A 15,059-nucleotide genomic window follows, 5' to 3' on the forward strand; every position below is an offset into this window, starting at 1 on the left:
AACACTTGTATGATTCACTATTTACTTTATTCACTATTTACTTAAAAAAAAAATATATATATATATATATACTTTGTGTTCACAGTGTATTTGTTTCATTTACAACTGCACTGGACCAAGAAACAAAATTAAACCGATTTTTCACTTCAACGTAAAATAATTACCTGGAATCGATTATTCAGAATTCAAATCAAATGAATTTGGTTGGAGGTAAGGGAAGTGATTCTCGTTTACTGTGTAATTTCTCATCTGTGGAAATGTGCAGGTGCTTTCGGGGTGAAAAAAAAGCCATTCAACCACTTTTGAAGCGAGAAAAAACCCACTGGGCACAGATGACAATTAGTCGTCTATTCCACATTGGTTCAACGTAATTTCATTGAAATGACGAGGAAACATTGATACAAGTGTGTGCTCAGTGGGCCATATATTTGAGTGCAACAGTAATAGGCAACAATTCTAGAAGTAGACCTACTTTAAGCCACTGGATGAAAATGACAGCCTTTATTAAACATCTGCCTTTGTTTCTGAGTGCATGAACTCAAAAACCAACAAGAAAAGAGCTGCTTGAGTGTCAAGGAGGAGTCTTGATCTAATCATGTCGTTACATATTCATTTACTTTATTATACAACTCCAAATATTCCAATCATTAGGCTATTCACACAGACAGTGCTTGGGGAAAGTACTGTCTTCTGTCCTCAGCATGATGTTAAACAGACCAACAACAAATACATCTGTACACTATGGCCAATACTTCACTGGGCCTCTCATTTGACAAGACCCCTTTTTTACCCTTTTAGTACATAAACGTCTTTAGACTCTACTTGTGTGACAATTGGTACTGTGTGAAGCCGGTGGTGCAGTGTGAACACCAGACATGCAATTAGACATGTGCTGTTAAAAGGCTTGTTGCGCAAGATGGGCAACAAAATCAAAGGGTACCCTGAGGGGAATGTGATAATGACCTATAGGTTCAAGGATTTAACAGGTTTACAAACACAAATAACCAACAAAAGTGGCATAAAATGAGACTCAAATTCCGTTATTTTATCTGATAAACCAACAAATAATAATCTTGTTTCAAGATACCAAGTCAGAAAGTGCTGAACAGGACAATCCAAACTATTTTGAACATACAGTTTCGTACAATATGTACTTTACAGACAGGCTGTCAAAAGACGAGCAACATTGTGGCACCACACAATTACCCACAAAGCAGAGAGAGGGTCAAAAGTCAAGGTCAAAACACAACACAGAAAATGTAGCATATAATATAGAACAAACTGTGTTTTGTGTGCTAGCTCAGTAGTCCCTCAACACATAGTTAACACTCATTATCACTAGTGATGGGTCATAAACATGATCAAAGCAGATTAATCATCCACACAGCTATTCACTTTCATTGGTTTCTCTCCAACACGATTGTTTCTATCAATTGACTGTCACAGAAGCTTCCTCTAATCAAACATTTATTTAACATCAACTTCAGGAGGTAGCACCACTCTGAATACTCAGACTTATCAAAGGAATGGACAGGTGTGTCCCCAACATGGATCTCTATGGATATAGATGAGTCATTGCAGCTGTTCTGATGAAATTAGCAATCTCAGGTTCTCCAATTGATATTCACTCTGACTGACCGTGGTCTGTATTAGACCTGAGTGAGTATAGAATAGATTTGGTTAGGGTTCCTCAGCTCTTCATTCCAAGGCTCCAGTCTCAATTGACACGCTCTGAGATACAGTATGACACGATAAACCGTGAACAGATACATTTGGTTAGGGGCCCTTCACTACACAACCCCCCATTCTAATAACCATCCATCCACCTTCAGTGAGGCATCTGTGGAGGGCCACGATTGGTGGCAATGGACATCAGACCGAGGGTGGTAGCTACCAGGGAAGCTGCATGTTCCCCCTGACAGGCACAGGTGTCCAGTAGGGAGCGTGTGCGAGAGTTCAGTGTCAGAGAGGCAGAGATGACCTCAAAGGCCTCTGGGGGAAGGGCTCGACGTGAGATGAGCACATCCAGCAGGTTGTTGAGTCGTCCCTCCGTCATGCCTCGAATGATGCCTTCACGTCTCTCGCGCAGCATACGACAATAGCTCACCACCACTGGAGTCGCAGACACACACCGTGCAGCTGCGGACAAAGAAGGGAGGGTGAAGTTTCAGGGATGACACAAGAGCTATAATATCACATCTCTCTCAAACACTCATAAGACACAAATCGTGTAGAGAGGACTTTTAGAAAAATACCTGGACAACTCAGAGAAAGAGGACGAGAGACAAGCTGTAGCTATATGATGTGAAAGACAGTAATACCTATCGTAGATTCATAGCCCTACTAGACAAGTTACCCTCTTATTCAACACACTGGTCACAATCATAAATGTCTAGTAGCCATGTATTGCTTTTTAAAAAGACAAAATGTTTTTGACTCAGAGCATTTACTGGGACAACAGACAACTTGTAGAGAGAAACAAATATCCTCAAGGGAGGAAACGCATTGGACACTGAAAAGACTGTGAAAGGATGGCTATGCAGGAAACCAGCAATCCCCCAAACTGCTTACTGTGCACATACAAACACACACATGGAGGCACTGTTTGTAACGTCTACTCATTTTCATATTGCTTTACTTTGTCTTCACCTTTTTCAGCAACATTTTAGACACACTAGAGAAAGATAAGTCAATTCTAGATAGCTACAGTCTGGCACTGTACATACGTTTGCAGACAAAACTGGGTAATAGGTGGGAGGTCTAAGCTTAAACACATTTTCTACCATGGAAGCTGGCAGTGGGCTGGTTGAGAGGGCTCTGTCTGAGGGCTTTGGAGGGACTGGAGGAGAGTGGGGGTGGTGGGCTGAGTTTCTGTCCCTGGGAGACGCCTTCTGTCCCTCTGGAATGCTCAGGACCCGGTCCACTGCTGGGACATCTGGGACTGGTGGAAGACACCACAGAGCCAGACACACAGTCTGGGGAGAGACAAGTTGCTGTTAGACTGTTCAAGATACGATATCAATTAATTACTATTTAATAAAGAAGATAAACAACAGGGTGGTTTCACTGACAACAAACTGAGCATATTCACAAACTGCTCTCATTATCAATCAGTTTGAAGATAAACAACAGTGTGGTTTCACTGACAACAAACTGAGCATATTCACAAACTGCTCTCATTATCAATCAGTTTGAAGTTCTTACCCTGACAGTGCTTCCTCTGGGGTGCTTCCCCTGTATATATGGCTGTAGGGGGATTAGGGAGCGTTTCACTAGGACAGGGAGTCTGTGGAAAGGGCAGTGTCTTGTTGCCCACACATTTAGTGTCTCCGGAACCAGCGCAGGCCTAGTAATGAGATAAGTAAATATTGATTTCAATGTAAGACATCACAAGCATTAAGTACAATCAGAATATCACAAACAAATGTGAACCAAGCTCACTTCTAGGTTGTTCATCTCAATGGGAATGTCCTTCACAGGATGTATTTTAGAGTCATGTAGCGCCCTCTCCTGGTAAAGGGACAGAAAACACATACGCATGTTTGCTCATGATTAGTGACTGGTCTATTTACTGTTTTCAGTAATAACTGTTGAGAGATTAAAAGCACATGAAACAGATCCTGATTTCCTCAGTCAAAACAAACTGATAGCAGATCAGGCTTGTGAAAACAGAGAATATCGGACGTCGGAGTGTAATAGAACTGTACCTTGCTTTCCCTCACCCTGAGGGTAGCCCTTGTCATGGCATCGGGATCAAAGGTTGCTATGACGCTCCTCAGTTCCAGTGCACAGTCTGTGGACAGAGAGCCAGAGAAAGAAGAGGACATGAGAAAGATGTCCTGCCAAGTAAACATCACATTGAACATAACGCACCAAAAGTTTCCATTTTTTTTAAATACCCACATGGCAGTCATAGGCAAGGAAATACACGGATATGAACTAACACCAGAAAATAAACAATTGAACACAATTTAGACGAGAAGACTCAGAGTCTTATTGATTAAGTGGCAGAAGTAGGGTATGGGAATGTATCTCTCAGTCTCGGCATGTGGAGCAGAGAGGAAGTGGGTGCTGCAAGTGATTCTGCTTGTCACTCGTCCTCAACAGGCAGGTAAGGTAAGCAGTCAAGGAAGGGGGACTTGTAGGGAGAGATCACAAAGACCAGGCACAGCTGCTCTCTTCACCATTGTCTATCTACACTCTGATTCACCCTCACAGACAGACTTACCCTCTGCTGTTGGACGGCTGTGTGGGTTAGTGCTCCAGCAGTTGGTCATCAGCTGAGAGAGGGTATGGCAGTGGGGTACATGCTTGGGTAGCAGCTCATCCTTCAGGCCTGAACCAATCCCATCATCACCTGAAAGCAGCTGGAGCAAATCTGCTTGGGCATAGACAATGACAATGATGTGTTACAAACGACAAATGTAATAAAATATTGAGACTGTATGATATATTCGGCCAGGTATAACCTAGTCTCTGCTGATAGAAACAGAGTTGTACTTTGAATAGACGGAAAGAAATGGAAACACCTTCACATGGTTGTCTTCTGTTCAACGTCTCCCACAGCAGCACACCAAAGCTAAAGAGAGAAGATGCTCATTGGGTAACTGCATGGTCATTAGTAAAGGCATCTGTAGAAAAGTGGTAAACATATCCTTCCCACCTGGTAAATGTAATTGGTGACTATGACTGTTTGAAGTGGCAGGATCATGAACGGTGACCTCACCTGTACATGTCTGCCTCCACAGTGGGTGTGGTGCCAGTCAGGGCCTCAGGAGACAGGTACACCAAGTCCCTGAAGCATGGCCCCCCTCCCTCAGAGAGAGAGTAGCCAACCCTCCACTCCCTGGGCAGGCCCCAGTCACTCACCTGGGGGTAGGAACATGAACACCCACACAGATGAACATAAACGACAACACACACAAGCATAAACACCCCCACAGATGAACATAAACACCCACACACAAACCGACAAAAAACACCTGCTCGAACACAGACTCAAACCCACGTACGTACACTGTAAAGCTTACACCTGCAACTGTTCACAATACACCATATCCCATGGATCATATACTATCAATCAAAGGGAGTTCTTTCTCACATTAGTTTCACCACTCAGAGAGAAGACTTGAGTCTCTGTAGTACAGGAATGGGTCAGTTATCAGTCACTGTTCTCTACCTTGGCCCGGTACTGCTGGTCCAGGAGAACATTGGTGGGTTTCAGGGCCTGGTGGGGGACTGGTATGCAGTGGAGGTGGCACAACCCCTCTGCCACATCTAATAGGATGCCTAGCCTGAAACTCATGGGTAGACCTGGATACAGCTGGGTCTGACAGAGATAACAAAGGTTACAATCATTCAAAAGATGCAGTATCAAATCTATTCACTTCATTATAATGGATAATTTAAAAAAGGGAACTGAAAAACAAAGCACATGACAACACGAAGTTGAAATTGTGAACTGAAAATACTATAGAATTCAACATGACCACAACACAACTTACTGTGTGTAAATACAGTTTAACCACAGATAGACTAAATCATGTGCAGTGTCACGTCTACTGTCTGAACTTTCTCCTGAAACAGGAAGAGCTCTTAGTGTAAATAAGGCAGTGACAGTGCTGATGAAAGATAAATCTCTTTTTGCATCTGCCAGGGGCTTTCCAGGCACAACATGTGGGCGACAAGCACAGCACTGGTCTCCATGAAGACACAGGAATTGTAAATAAAGAAATCAAAAGAAGGACATTACTTGACTAACTTTATGTGCATCTATCGACCACCAGTTTGTCCACCAGTTTGTTGATACACTGAGTGTATAACACTTTAAGAACACCTGCTCTTTCCATGACAGATAGACCAGGTGAATCCAGGTGAAAGGTATGATCCCTGTCTCAGACTCCAGTATTTATGCTGCAGTAGTTTATGTGTCGGGGGCTAGGGTCAGTTTGTTATGTCTGGAGTACTTCTCCTGTCCTATTCGGTGTCCTGTGTGAATCTAAGTGTGCGTTCTCTAATTCTCTCCTTCTCTCTTTCTTTCTCTCTCTCGGAGGACCTGAGCCCTAGGACCATGCCCCAGGATTACCTGACATGATGACTCCTTGCTGTCCCCAGTCCACCTGGCCATGCTGCTGCTCCAGTTTCAACTGGCCTGGGCCCTAGGACCATGTCCCAGGACTACCTGACATGATGACTCCTTGCTGTCCCCAGTCCACCTGGCCATGCTGCTGCTCCAGTTTCAACTGTTCTGCCTTACTATTATTACTATTCAACCATGCTGGTCATTTATGAACATTTGAACATCTTGGCCACGTTCTGTTATAATCTCCACCAGGCACAGCCAGAAGAGGACTGGCCACCCCACATATGCTCTCTCTAATTCTCTCTTTCTTTCTCTCTCTCGGAGGACCTGAGCCCTAGGACCGTGCCCCAGGACTACCTGACATGATGGCTCCTTGCTGTCCCCAGTCCACCTGACTGTGCTGCTGCTCCAGTTTCAACTGTTCTGCCTTATTATTATTTGACCATGCTGGTCATTTATGAACATTTGAACATCTTGGTCATGTTCTGTTATAATCTCTACCCGGCACAGCCAGAAGAGGACTGGCCACCCCACATAGCCTGGTTCCTCTCTAGGTTTCTTCCTAGGTTTTGGCCTTTCTAGGGACTTTTTCCTAGCCACCGTGCTTTTACACCTGCATTGTTTGCTGTTTGGGGTTTTAGGCTGGGTTTCTGTACAGCACTTTGAGATATCAGCTGATGTACGAAGGGCTATATAAATAAATTTGATTTGATTTGATCCCTTATTGATGTCACTTGTTAAATCCACTTCAACCAGTGTAGATGAGGAAACAGGTTAAAGAAGGATTTTTAGGATTCTCTTTTTTTGAGGCAATTGATACGTGGATTATGTGTGTGCCATTCAGAGGGTGAATTGGCAGGAGAAAATATTTGAGTGCCTTTGAACGGGGTATGGTAGTAGGTGCCAGGCGCACCGATTTGTGTCAAGAACGCTCAACGTCAACAAAACTAAGGAGATGATTGTGGACTTCAGGAAACAGCAGAGGGAACACTCCCCTATCCACATCGATGGAACAGTTGTGGAGAGGGTAGCAAGTTTCAAGTTCCTCGGCATTCACATCACAGACAAACTGAATTGGTCCACTCACACAGACAGCGTCGTGAAGAAGGCGCAGCAGCGCCTCTTCAACCTCGGGAGGCTGAAGAAATTCGGCTTGTCACCAAAAGCACTCACAAACTTCTACAGATGCACAATTGAGAGCATCCTGGCGGGCTGTATCACCGCCTGGTACGGCAACTGCTCCGCCCTCAACCGTAAGGCTCTCCAGAGGGTAGTGAGGTCTGCACAACGTATCACCGGGGGAAAACTACCTACCCTCCAGGACACCTACACCACCCGATGTTACAGGAAGGCCATAAAGATCATCAAGGACATCAACCACCCGAGCCACTGCCTGTTCACCCCGCTATCTTCCAGAAGGCGAGGTCAGTACAGGTGCATCAAAGCTGGGACCGAGAGACTGAAAAACAGCTTCTATCTCAAGGCCATCAGACTGTTAAACAGCCACCACTAACATTGAGTGGCTGCTGCCAACACACTGACATTGACCCAACTCCAGCCACTTTAATAATGGGAATTGATGGGAAATTATGTAAATATATCACTAGCCACTTTAAACATTGCTACCTTATATAATGTTACTTACCCTACATTATTCATCTCATATGCATACGTATATACTGTACTCTATATCATCGACTGCATCCTTATGTAATACATGTATCACTAGCCACTTTAACTATGCCACTTTGTTTACTTTGTCTACATACTCATCTCATATGTATATACTGTACTCGATACCATCTACTGTATGCTGCCCTGTACCATCACTCATTCATATATCCTTATGTGTCAGGACCCAGTTACAAACCCGGGTCTCCGGAGTGAGAAACAGTCACTTAACCAACTGAGCCACGAATAGTCGGCAGAACCCAGAAGATGAGGCAGACACAGCAGTACTTGAGACGGTGTATTTAATGAAGTAAAAAGTGAAGTTCTTCAGGAAAACATGTAACTCCACAACCTCAAAAGGAATCCTACAAGAACAAAGGTAATCCTCCAAGACAAAAAAGGTAAATCCACAAGGTGGAAGGTAAAGCACAAAAAGCCTCAAAAGATACTCAAAAAACAAACAAACAAGAACAAAAAAAACAGAATTCCACAAGAGAGTCCACCGGGATCAACAAGAGTTCTCAGAGTACTAGGGCTGGGTGCTAACATACAAACACAGAGCAAAGAACAGAGGAAAACAAAGGGTTTAAATACAATCAGGGGAAACGAGGCACAGGTGCAAATAATAATGGGGATCAAGGGAAAACCAAAAGGTCAAAAGGCACAATGGGGGCATCTAGACAAAAAAAACGGAACAACCCTGGCCAAATCCTGACACTTATGTACATATTCTTTATCCCCTTGCACTGTGTATAAGGCAGTAGTTTTGGAATTGTTAGTTAGATTACTTGTTGGTTATTACTGCATTGTCGGAACTAGAAGCACAAGCATTTCGCTACACTCGCATTAACATCTGCTAACCATGTGTATGTGACAAATAAAGTTGGATTTGATTTGATTTGAACGCTGCTGGTTTTTCATGCTCAACAGTTTCCCGTGATCATCAAGAATGGTCCACCACCCAAAGGACATCCAGCCAACTTGACACAACTGTGAGAAGCATTGAAGTCAACATGAGCCAGCATCCCTGTAGAATGTTTTCGACACCTTGTAGAGTCCATGACCTGACAAATTGAGGCTGTTCTGAGGGCAAAGAGCGACTCAATATTAGGATTTTTTTTAAAATGTTTGGTGTACTCTGTGTCTACTGTATGCTGCAACACAGGGAAGCTGTAGAACCAACTTAGATGAATCAATTAGCCTACTGTCACACACTATACAGGCATATTCATATTTGAGTTAGACTGAGCGCGCATATATAACACTGACCTGGTATAGTAGAGAGTGTAGAGAGCCCTCAGGCATCCAGTCATAGAGCAGGCCCATCAGACACCAGGCCTCGTACACACCCAGAGGAACCAAAACCCGCTCTGAATGGACTTGTCTGACCACAGCCACATCTCTCATCCACTCAGTCCACTTACTGGGGAAGAACGGAACACACAGTAAACACACCACATACAAACCTATGCACACATATACAGTAAACGCATAAAAACACACAAACCTTCAAACAGACACGCACCCGCTGCAGTGGTCTTGGTTCACAAGGCTTTTGTTTACACTAATCAAGTAACCACAATGTGTCAGATTTTTTAAAAATATTTTGGAAAGTTGTGTGTGAGAGACAGAGAGAGAGAGAGAGAGAGAGACCCGACCTCACCCTCCTAGAATCTGAAGTAAAATGTTAACTGTTTGCTAATGATCTGGTGCTTCTGTTCCCAACAAGGGCCTACAGCAGCACCTATAATACAAATAATGGGGATCTAAAAAAGGTTCAATTGCCAGGACCACAAATACAAATTCCATCTAGACACCGTTGACCTAGAGCACACAGAAAAACACACCTACCTCGGCCTAAACATCAGCACCACAGGTAACTTCCACAAAGCGGTGAATGATCTGAGAGACAAAGTAGGGGCATTCTAAGCCATCAAAATGAACATAAAATTCAACATCCCAATTAGGATCTGGCTAAAACAGCCTTTATATTCTACAACCACCTAAAATGAAGTGATTCCCAAACGTTCCATAACAAAGCCATCACCTACAGAGAGATTAACCTAGAGAAGTGTCCCCTCAGCAAGCTGGTCATGGGGCTATGATTCACAAATACACGACATAGCCCCAGGACAGCAGCACAATTAAACCCAACCAAATCATGAGAAAATAAAAATAGATAATTACTTGACACATTGGAAAGAACTAACAAAAAAAACGAAGCAAACTGGAATGATATTTGGCCTTAATGATATTCGGCCTTCTCCTGGCAGGCAGTCACTGAGTCCGAGGTGCTAAAGGAGCTCCTTAAACTTGACCCTTTCTTCTTTAAGGTTGCTGACCCTATCATCGCCAAGCCTATATCGAACCTTTGTAACATGCCACTCCTTTATGGTGAGATTTCTATTGCTTGGAAGCCAGCCACGGTTCGTCCTTTACTTAAAGTGGGAGATCAAATTGATCCTAACTGTTATAGACCTATTTCTATTTTGCCCTGTTTATCAAAAGTGTTGGAAAAACTTGTCAATAATCAACTGACTGGCTTTCTTGATGTCTATAGCATTCTCTCTGGTGTGTAATCAGGTTTCCGCTCAGGTTATGGATGTCTCACTGCAACCTTAAAGGTCCTCAATCATGTCACCATTGCCCTTGATTCTAAGCAATATTGTGCTGCTATGTTTATTGACTTGGCCAAAGATTTTGATACATTAGACCATTCCATTCTTGTGGGCCGGCTAAGGAGTATTGGTGTCTCTGAGGGGTCTTTGGACTGTTTTGCTAACTACCTCTCTCAAAGAGTACAGTGTATAAAGTCAGAAAATCACACACACCATTGTAAATACATACTATATTTATCTGTCTACTTATTTTCCCTTTCGTAGCCTAATTCAACTAGTTGCATATTGTTGCAACACTGTACATGGCTCGTAACACAACTTTTAAAATGGCTCTATTATTTAGAAACTTTTGAGAGTGTAAAGTTACTGTTAATTTCTGATTGTTTATTTCACTTTTGTTTATGATCTATTCCACTTGCTTTGGCAATGAAAACATGTTTTCCATGCCTATAAAGCCTCTTGACTTGAGAGAGAGATTTTGTCATTGCATTTGAGATTTGCCAAATTTACCTTCCACCTGCAGTGCGAGACGAGAGGACTTTGATAGACACCTGTAGCTCTGTTCTCTTGTAAGTACCCTGAAGACACCCGCCTGCGCTGGTTCGGCACAATATCACATTTAGCACATCCTCTTGATGAACAGTTTCCACCGCCATCTGATAGTAGGAACAGAAACCAGTCGACTCTATAATAATACAACTTTATTTTATCTTGCTTGTTGCTCTGCCATGGATTAATGTATTTTGTCTTTCACTGCACTGTCAAATTGAACAGGAAGCATCGAGTTGCCGCGTGTGCTCTGAAGACAGTGTATGTACATCGACACGATTGGCTGCTTTGTTCACGGAAATATCCCGGCTAGCCACAGTAGGCTATAAAAATAGGGATGAAGTCATTTTTTGGCAATGGCGTAACAACAGATAAAAGGCAGCGACATAACTTGGCTTGAACATCTCCTGATTCAACTACCCACGGGTAAAAAACGGGTTGAACCAACGTAGTTCCCACGTGATTTCAACCCGCAAAATCTACATGGCAATGTTTAATCAACGTGGAAAACTAATTGGAAAACTGAGGGCATTTCGTATTTTTCCCACCCAACGTTTAACCTAAATGACAATGACATAGTGAATAGTTTTGTTAGTTGACAACTCAACCAAAAGTGAAAGGGCTGTTAGGGGACAGAGTTGAGAAATTCATTTAAAAAAAAGTTTACATAATGTACCTTTCCCCTCCTTCCAAGCAGAAGGGCTGCAACCAACTGACTAAATGCCATCTGTGTCAGGAAGCCTGCACTAGTGAAATATACTATATATCCCTATATAAACAGGGGGCTTAGGGTATGTAGTCCAATAGCCTACCCACTTTTCTATTTTCTACACTGTTCCGACAGAATTGACAATGTTACCCGTAAAAAAAATTGGCCAATGTTTATATGAGCACTTTTCAAACAGTTCCATTTTCACAAAATTCTTGCCCGCATAAGCCTTCTTATACATCCTGTTTGCATGCCGGCACCTGTTGCTTACCAGTGGGAGTATGTGCTGATATTCTAATAAATCCATTGAAAATGCATCACAAAGAAATCCATTATTAATTCATTTAGGCAGGTTCTAAGAAACACAAGACTAAGAAAAATAGAATAGCATATTTTGAGTTTAATGATGTTACTGGTCTGTGTAGCCTATCGGCTGCATGGCTGCGCCATGCAAATGAAATCAATAGTTCATTATATTGTTCAATAAACAGTAAACACACATATTTTACAGTAAGAAAATTATGGAATATAACAGAATAAAACAACTTACACTACCGTCAAAAGTTTTAGAACACCGACTCATTCAAAGGTTTTTCTTTATTTTACTATTTTCTACATTGTAGAATAATAGTGAAGAGATCAAAACTATGAAATTACACACATGTAATCATGTAATAACCCAAAAGTGTTAAACAAATCAAAATCTATGTTATATTTGAGTTTCTTAAAAGAGCCACCCTTTACCAAAGAAGTTAACTCCCCAGTCGCTGTGCCCACAAAGTGGTTTTCAGCCAACCAGCGGAATGTCGCAGAGTAGTCTGCGGAATACACCACCTGTCAAAGCGACTAGTGCCTTCGCACACAGAGCGACAGCCCACCACTGTCTATGCGACAGCCACCGGTGACCATAGCAATGAAATGAACAAACATTGTCAACATGCGAAAAGAATAATCGCTATAACAACATAAGCATGCATTTAAACGTACTTACAGGCAACAGAAATTATTTAAAAAAGATATATATTACAAAACAATGATCTTTATTGTTAAACGTGACAGTAAGCAGATTGTGCTATCCAGCTAATTTAGCTAGCTAGCTAGAGTGGGGAAGTTAGCTGTGATGGTGTGATAACATTGACTGGTGATGATCAATGTAGCCTATTAGGCCTAATAATTAGCCAACGAATGATGGGATAATATGAATGAGCTTCTTCAGCTGCACATAGCTGACGTTTCACCACGCATGCCACATTTTCTACTGTGATTGGTCAACAATGAAAGGCACTTCTTGAAAAAATAGAGCAGAAGTCAAAGGGCTGTGTTGGAGAGGATCAAAACAGCAGTTTATCATGGAGAAATTGTGACTGACTGATCTACAAATAATAATGAGTTGTAATTTATGATGCAAGGTGATTTGTTGATCAGTCAGTAAGCAGTCACTTTGATGCTCTCGAACACGGTCATGTTCTCCTCTCCACCTGGATAGAATACCACCCCCACCTGGGCTTAATAGAAAATGTAGTGGCCACCGCTGTTTGTCAGCACCTTAATAGAGATAGTCCTAACCTTGTAGTCCTAACCTCTTGTTCTTTCAGCCATTCCTACAGTGTGGCGAAAATAAATGGGGAAAGAAAAGGGCTTGGGATAAACGGTGAAAATAAGGTACGAGGTTAACACACGCTTAGGAGATCGTATTACGTTTTGTTCTACGAGATAATATTAATAAGTTAACATGACCTTTATGAATTGCATTACCGCCACCTACTAGACTGGAGTACAACCCCCTTATACTTTGCTTAAAAAAATAAACAAATAGCATCCTATCTAACACAACACTCACAAAAAATGATCTAATAACCCACCACAACTCCAGGCTTTGTAAGGGCTATATGACCAACAACAAGAGTGATGGAGTGCTGCATCAGATGACCTGGCCTCCACAATCACCTGACCTCAACCCAATTGAGATGGTTTGGGATGAGTTGGACCGCAGAGTGAAGGAAAAGCAACCAACAAGTGCTCAGCATATGTGGGAACTCCTTCAAGATTGTTGAAAAGCATTCCAGGGGAAGCTGGTTCAGAGTTTATCAAGGCAAAGGGTGGCTACTTTGAAGGATGTCAAACATAAAATATATTTGTATTTGTTTAACACTCTTTTTGGTTACTACATGATTCCATATATGTTATTTCATAGTTTTGATGTCTTCACTATTATTCTACAATGTAGAAAATAGTACAAATAAAGAAAAACCCTTGAATGAGTAGGAGTGTCAACTTTTGACTAGTACTGTATCTGACCTGGATCATCATTTTGTCCATGTGATGATTTTATGACTGGCCTGGATGACTCCGACACAGAGGAAGTGATATTTGTTGAGACGGATGAGATAGACACAGGTGATGGAGGTATGAAATAGAGAAGAGCATGGCTTATCTTTATTCCTGTTTCCATTTACTTTAAGGGCGTTACGCTATTTAACAATAGGCTACAATGTATGAGTGTTCAATGAGTAGGTTGAAATGTTTGTGGGTATGAAAACTGTGACTGTGTCTTATTTAACACTATGTTTTACTCACACCTGCCTTTGGGCATTAAACGCACAGGGAGATAGTGTGGACACAATCAGTTTGCTGTATCTAAGTCTGGTAACAGTCAATTCTAATGTAGGCTAAATATAGTCAATCCTCTCCTTAAGAATGGACATCTCATTGACAGGCTAAAAGAGACATAAGTATCAGTTTGATGGTTTACTTCCTCATTCTCCCCCACTCTTTTCCATCGTGTTTTTACAGTGCATTGACCCTGCTCCCTGTCACTCTGAAGTAACCCAGTGTGTGGGCCACGTAAAATCCCTGTTGTGCAAGTTTCCACACAGTCACTGTAACCATCCTGCAACTAAGCAATCATGACACTCTGTTTTCCTTAGAACCTCTGCAAATTTACTGTAAACCAGAGCTACAGCGTCATACCCTGAGTGTACCAAATATAAGAAAACCTTCCTAATATTGAGTTGCACCCCCTTTTGACCTCAGAACAGCCTCAATTTGTCGGGGCACGGTCTACAAGGCATGGGCTACAAGGCACGGGGCTACAAGGCACGGGCTACAAGGCGTCGAAAGTGTTCTACATGGATGTTGGCCCATGTTGACTCCAATGCTTCCCACAGTTGTGTCAAGTTGGCTGGATGTTGGGTGTTGGACCATCATTGATACACACGGGAAGCTGTTGAGTGCGAAAAACCCAGCAGCGCTACAGTACTTAACACACTCAAACCGGTGCGCCTGCCACCTACTACCATATCATGTTCAAAGGCACTAAAGTCTTTTGTCTTGCCTATTCACAAGCCATGTCTCAAAGCTTCAAAATCCTTCTTTAACCTGTCTCCTCCCCTTCATCTTTAACCTGTCTCCTCCCCTTCATCTTTAACCT

At 42.4% G+C, this 15,059-nt stretch overlaps 1 protein-coding gene across 1 annotated transcript; it reads right to left on the minus strand.

The window, feature by feature from the left end:
- Positions 1-608: 608 nt before the first annotated feature.
- On the minus strand, positions 609-11,191 carry LOC124035084 (receptor-interacting serine/threonine-protein kinase 2-like). The gene is made up of 11 exons (XM_046348500.1): positions 10,882-11,191; positions 9,023-9,176; positions 5,180-5,329; positions 4,727-4,869; positions 4,530-4,579; positions 4,229-4,378; positions 3,708-3,793; positions 3,442-3,510; positions 3,205-3,346; positions 2,784-2,975; positions 609-2,139 (listed from the first exon to the last, which is right to left on the minus strand). The coding sequence occupies exons 1-11, from the start codon at positions 11,025-11,027 to the stop codon at positions 1,829-1,831; spliced, it is 1,593 nt and encodes a 530-aa protein (XP_046204456.1). The 5' UTR covers positions 11,028-11,191; the 3' UTR covers positions 609-1,828.
- Positions 11,192-15,059: the final 3,868 nt, after the last annotated feature.

Source organism: Oncorhynchus gorbuscha, linkage group LG05, assembly GCF_021184085.1.
Source record: "Oncorhynchus gorbuscha isolate QuinsamMale2020 ecotype Even-year linkage group LG05, OgorEven_v1.0, whole genome shotgun sequence".
NCBI classification, from domain to species: Eukaryota; Metazoa; Chordata; class Actinopteri; order Salmoniformes; family Salmonidae; genus Oncorhynchus; species Oncorhynchus gorbuscha.

Excerpts from the sequence above, each read along its gene's own strand:
- LOC124035084 (XM_046348500.1), bottom strand. The coding sequence starts at position 11,027 with ATGGCGGTGGAAACTGTTCATCAAGAGGATGTGCTAAATGTGATATTG. Across the intron at positions 4,580-4,726 it reads GTGGAGGCAGACATGTACAG|CTTTGGTGTGCTGCTGTGGG; the intron begins GTGAGGTCACCG and ends TTCTCTCTTTAG. Across the intron at positions 2,140-2,783 it reads GCCCACTGCCAGCTTCCATG|CTGCACGGTGTGTGTCTGCG; the intron begins GTAGAAAATGTG and ends CTTTGTCCGCAG.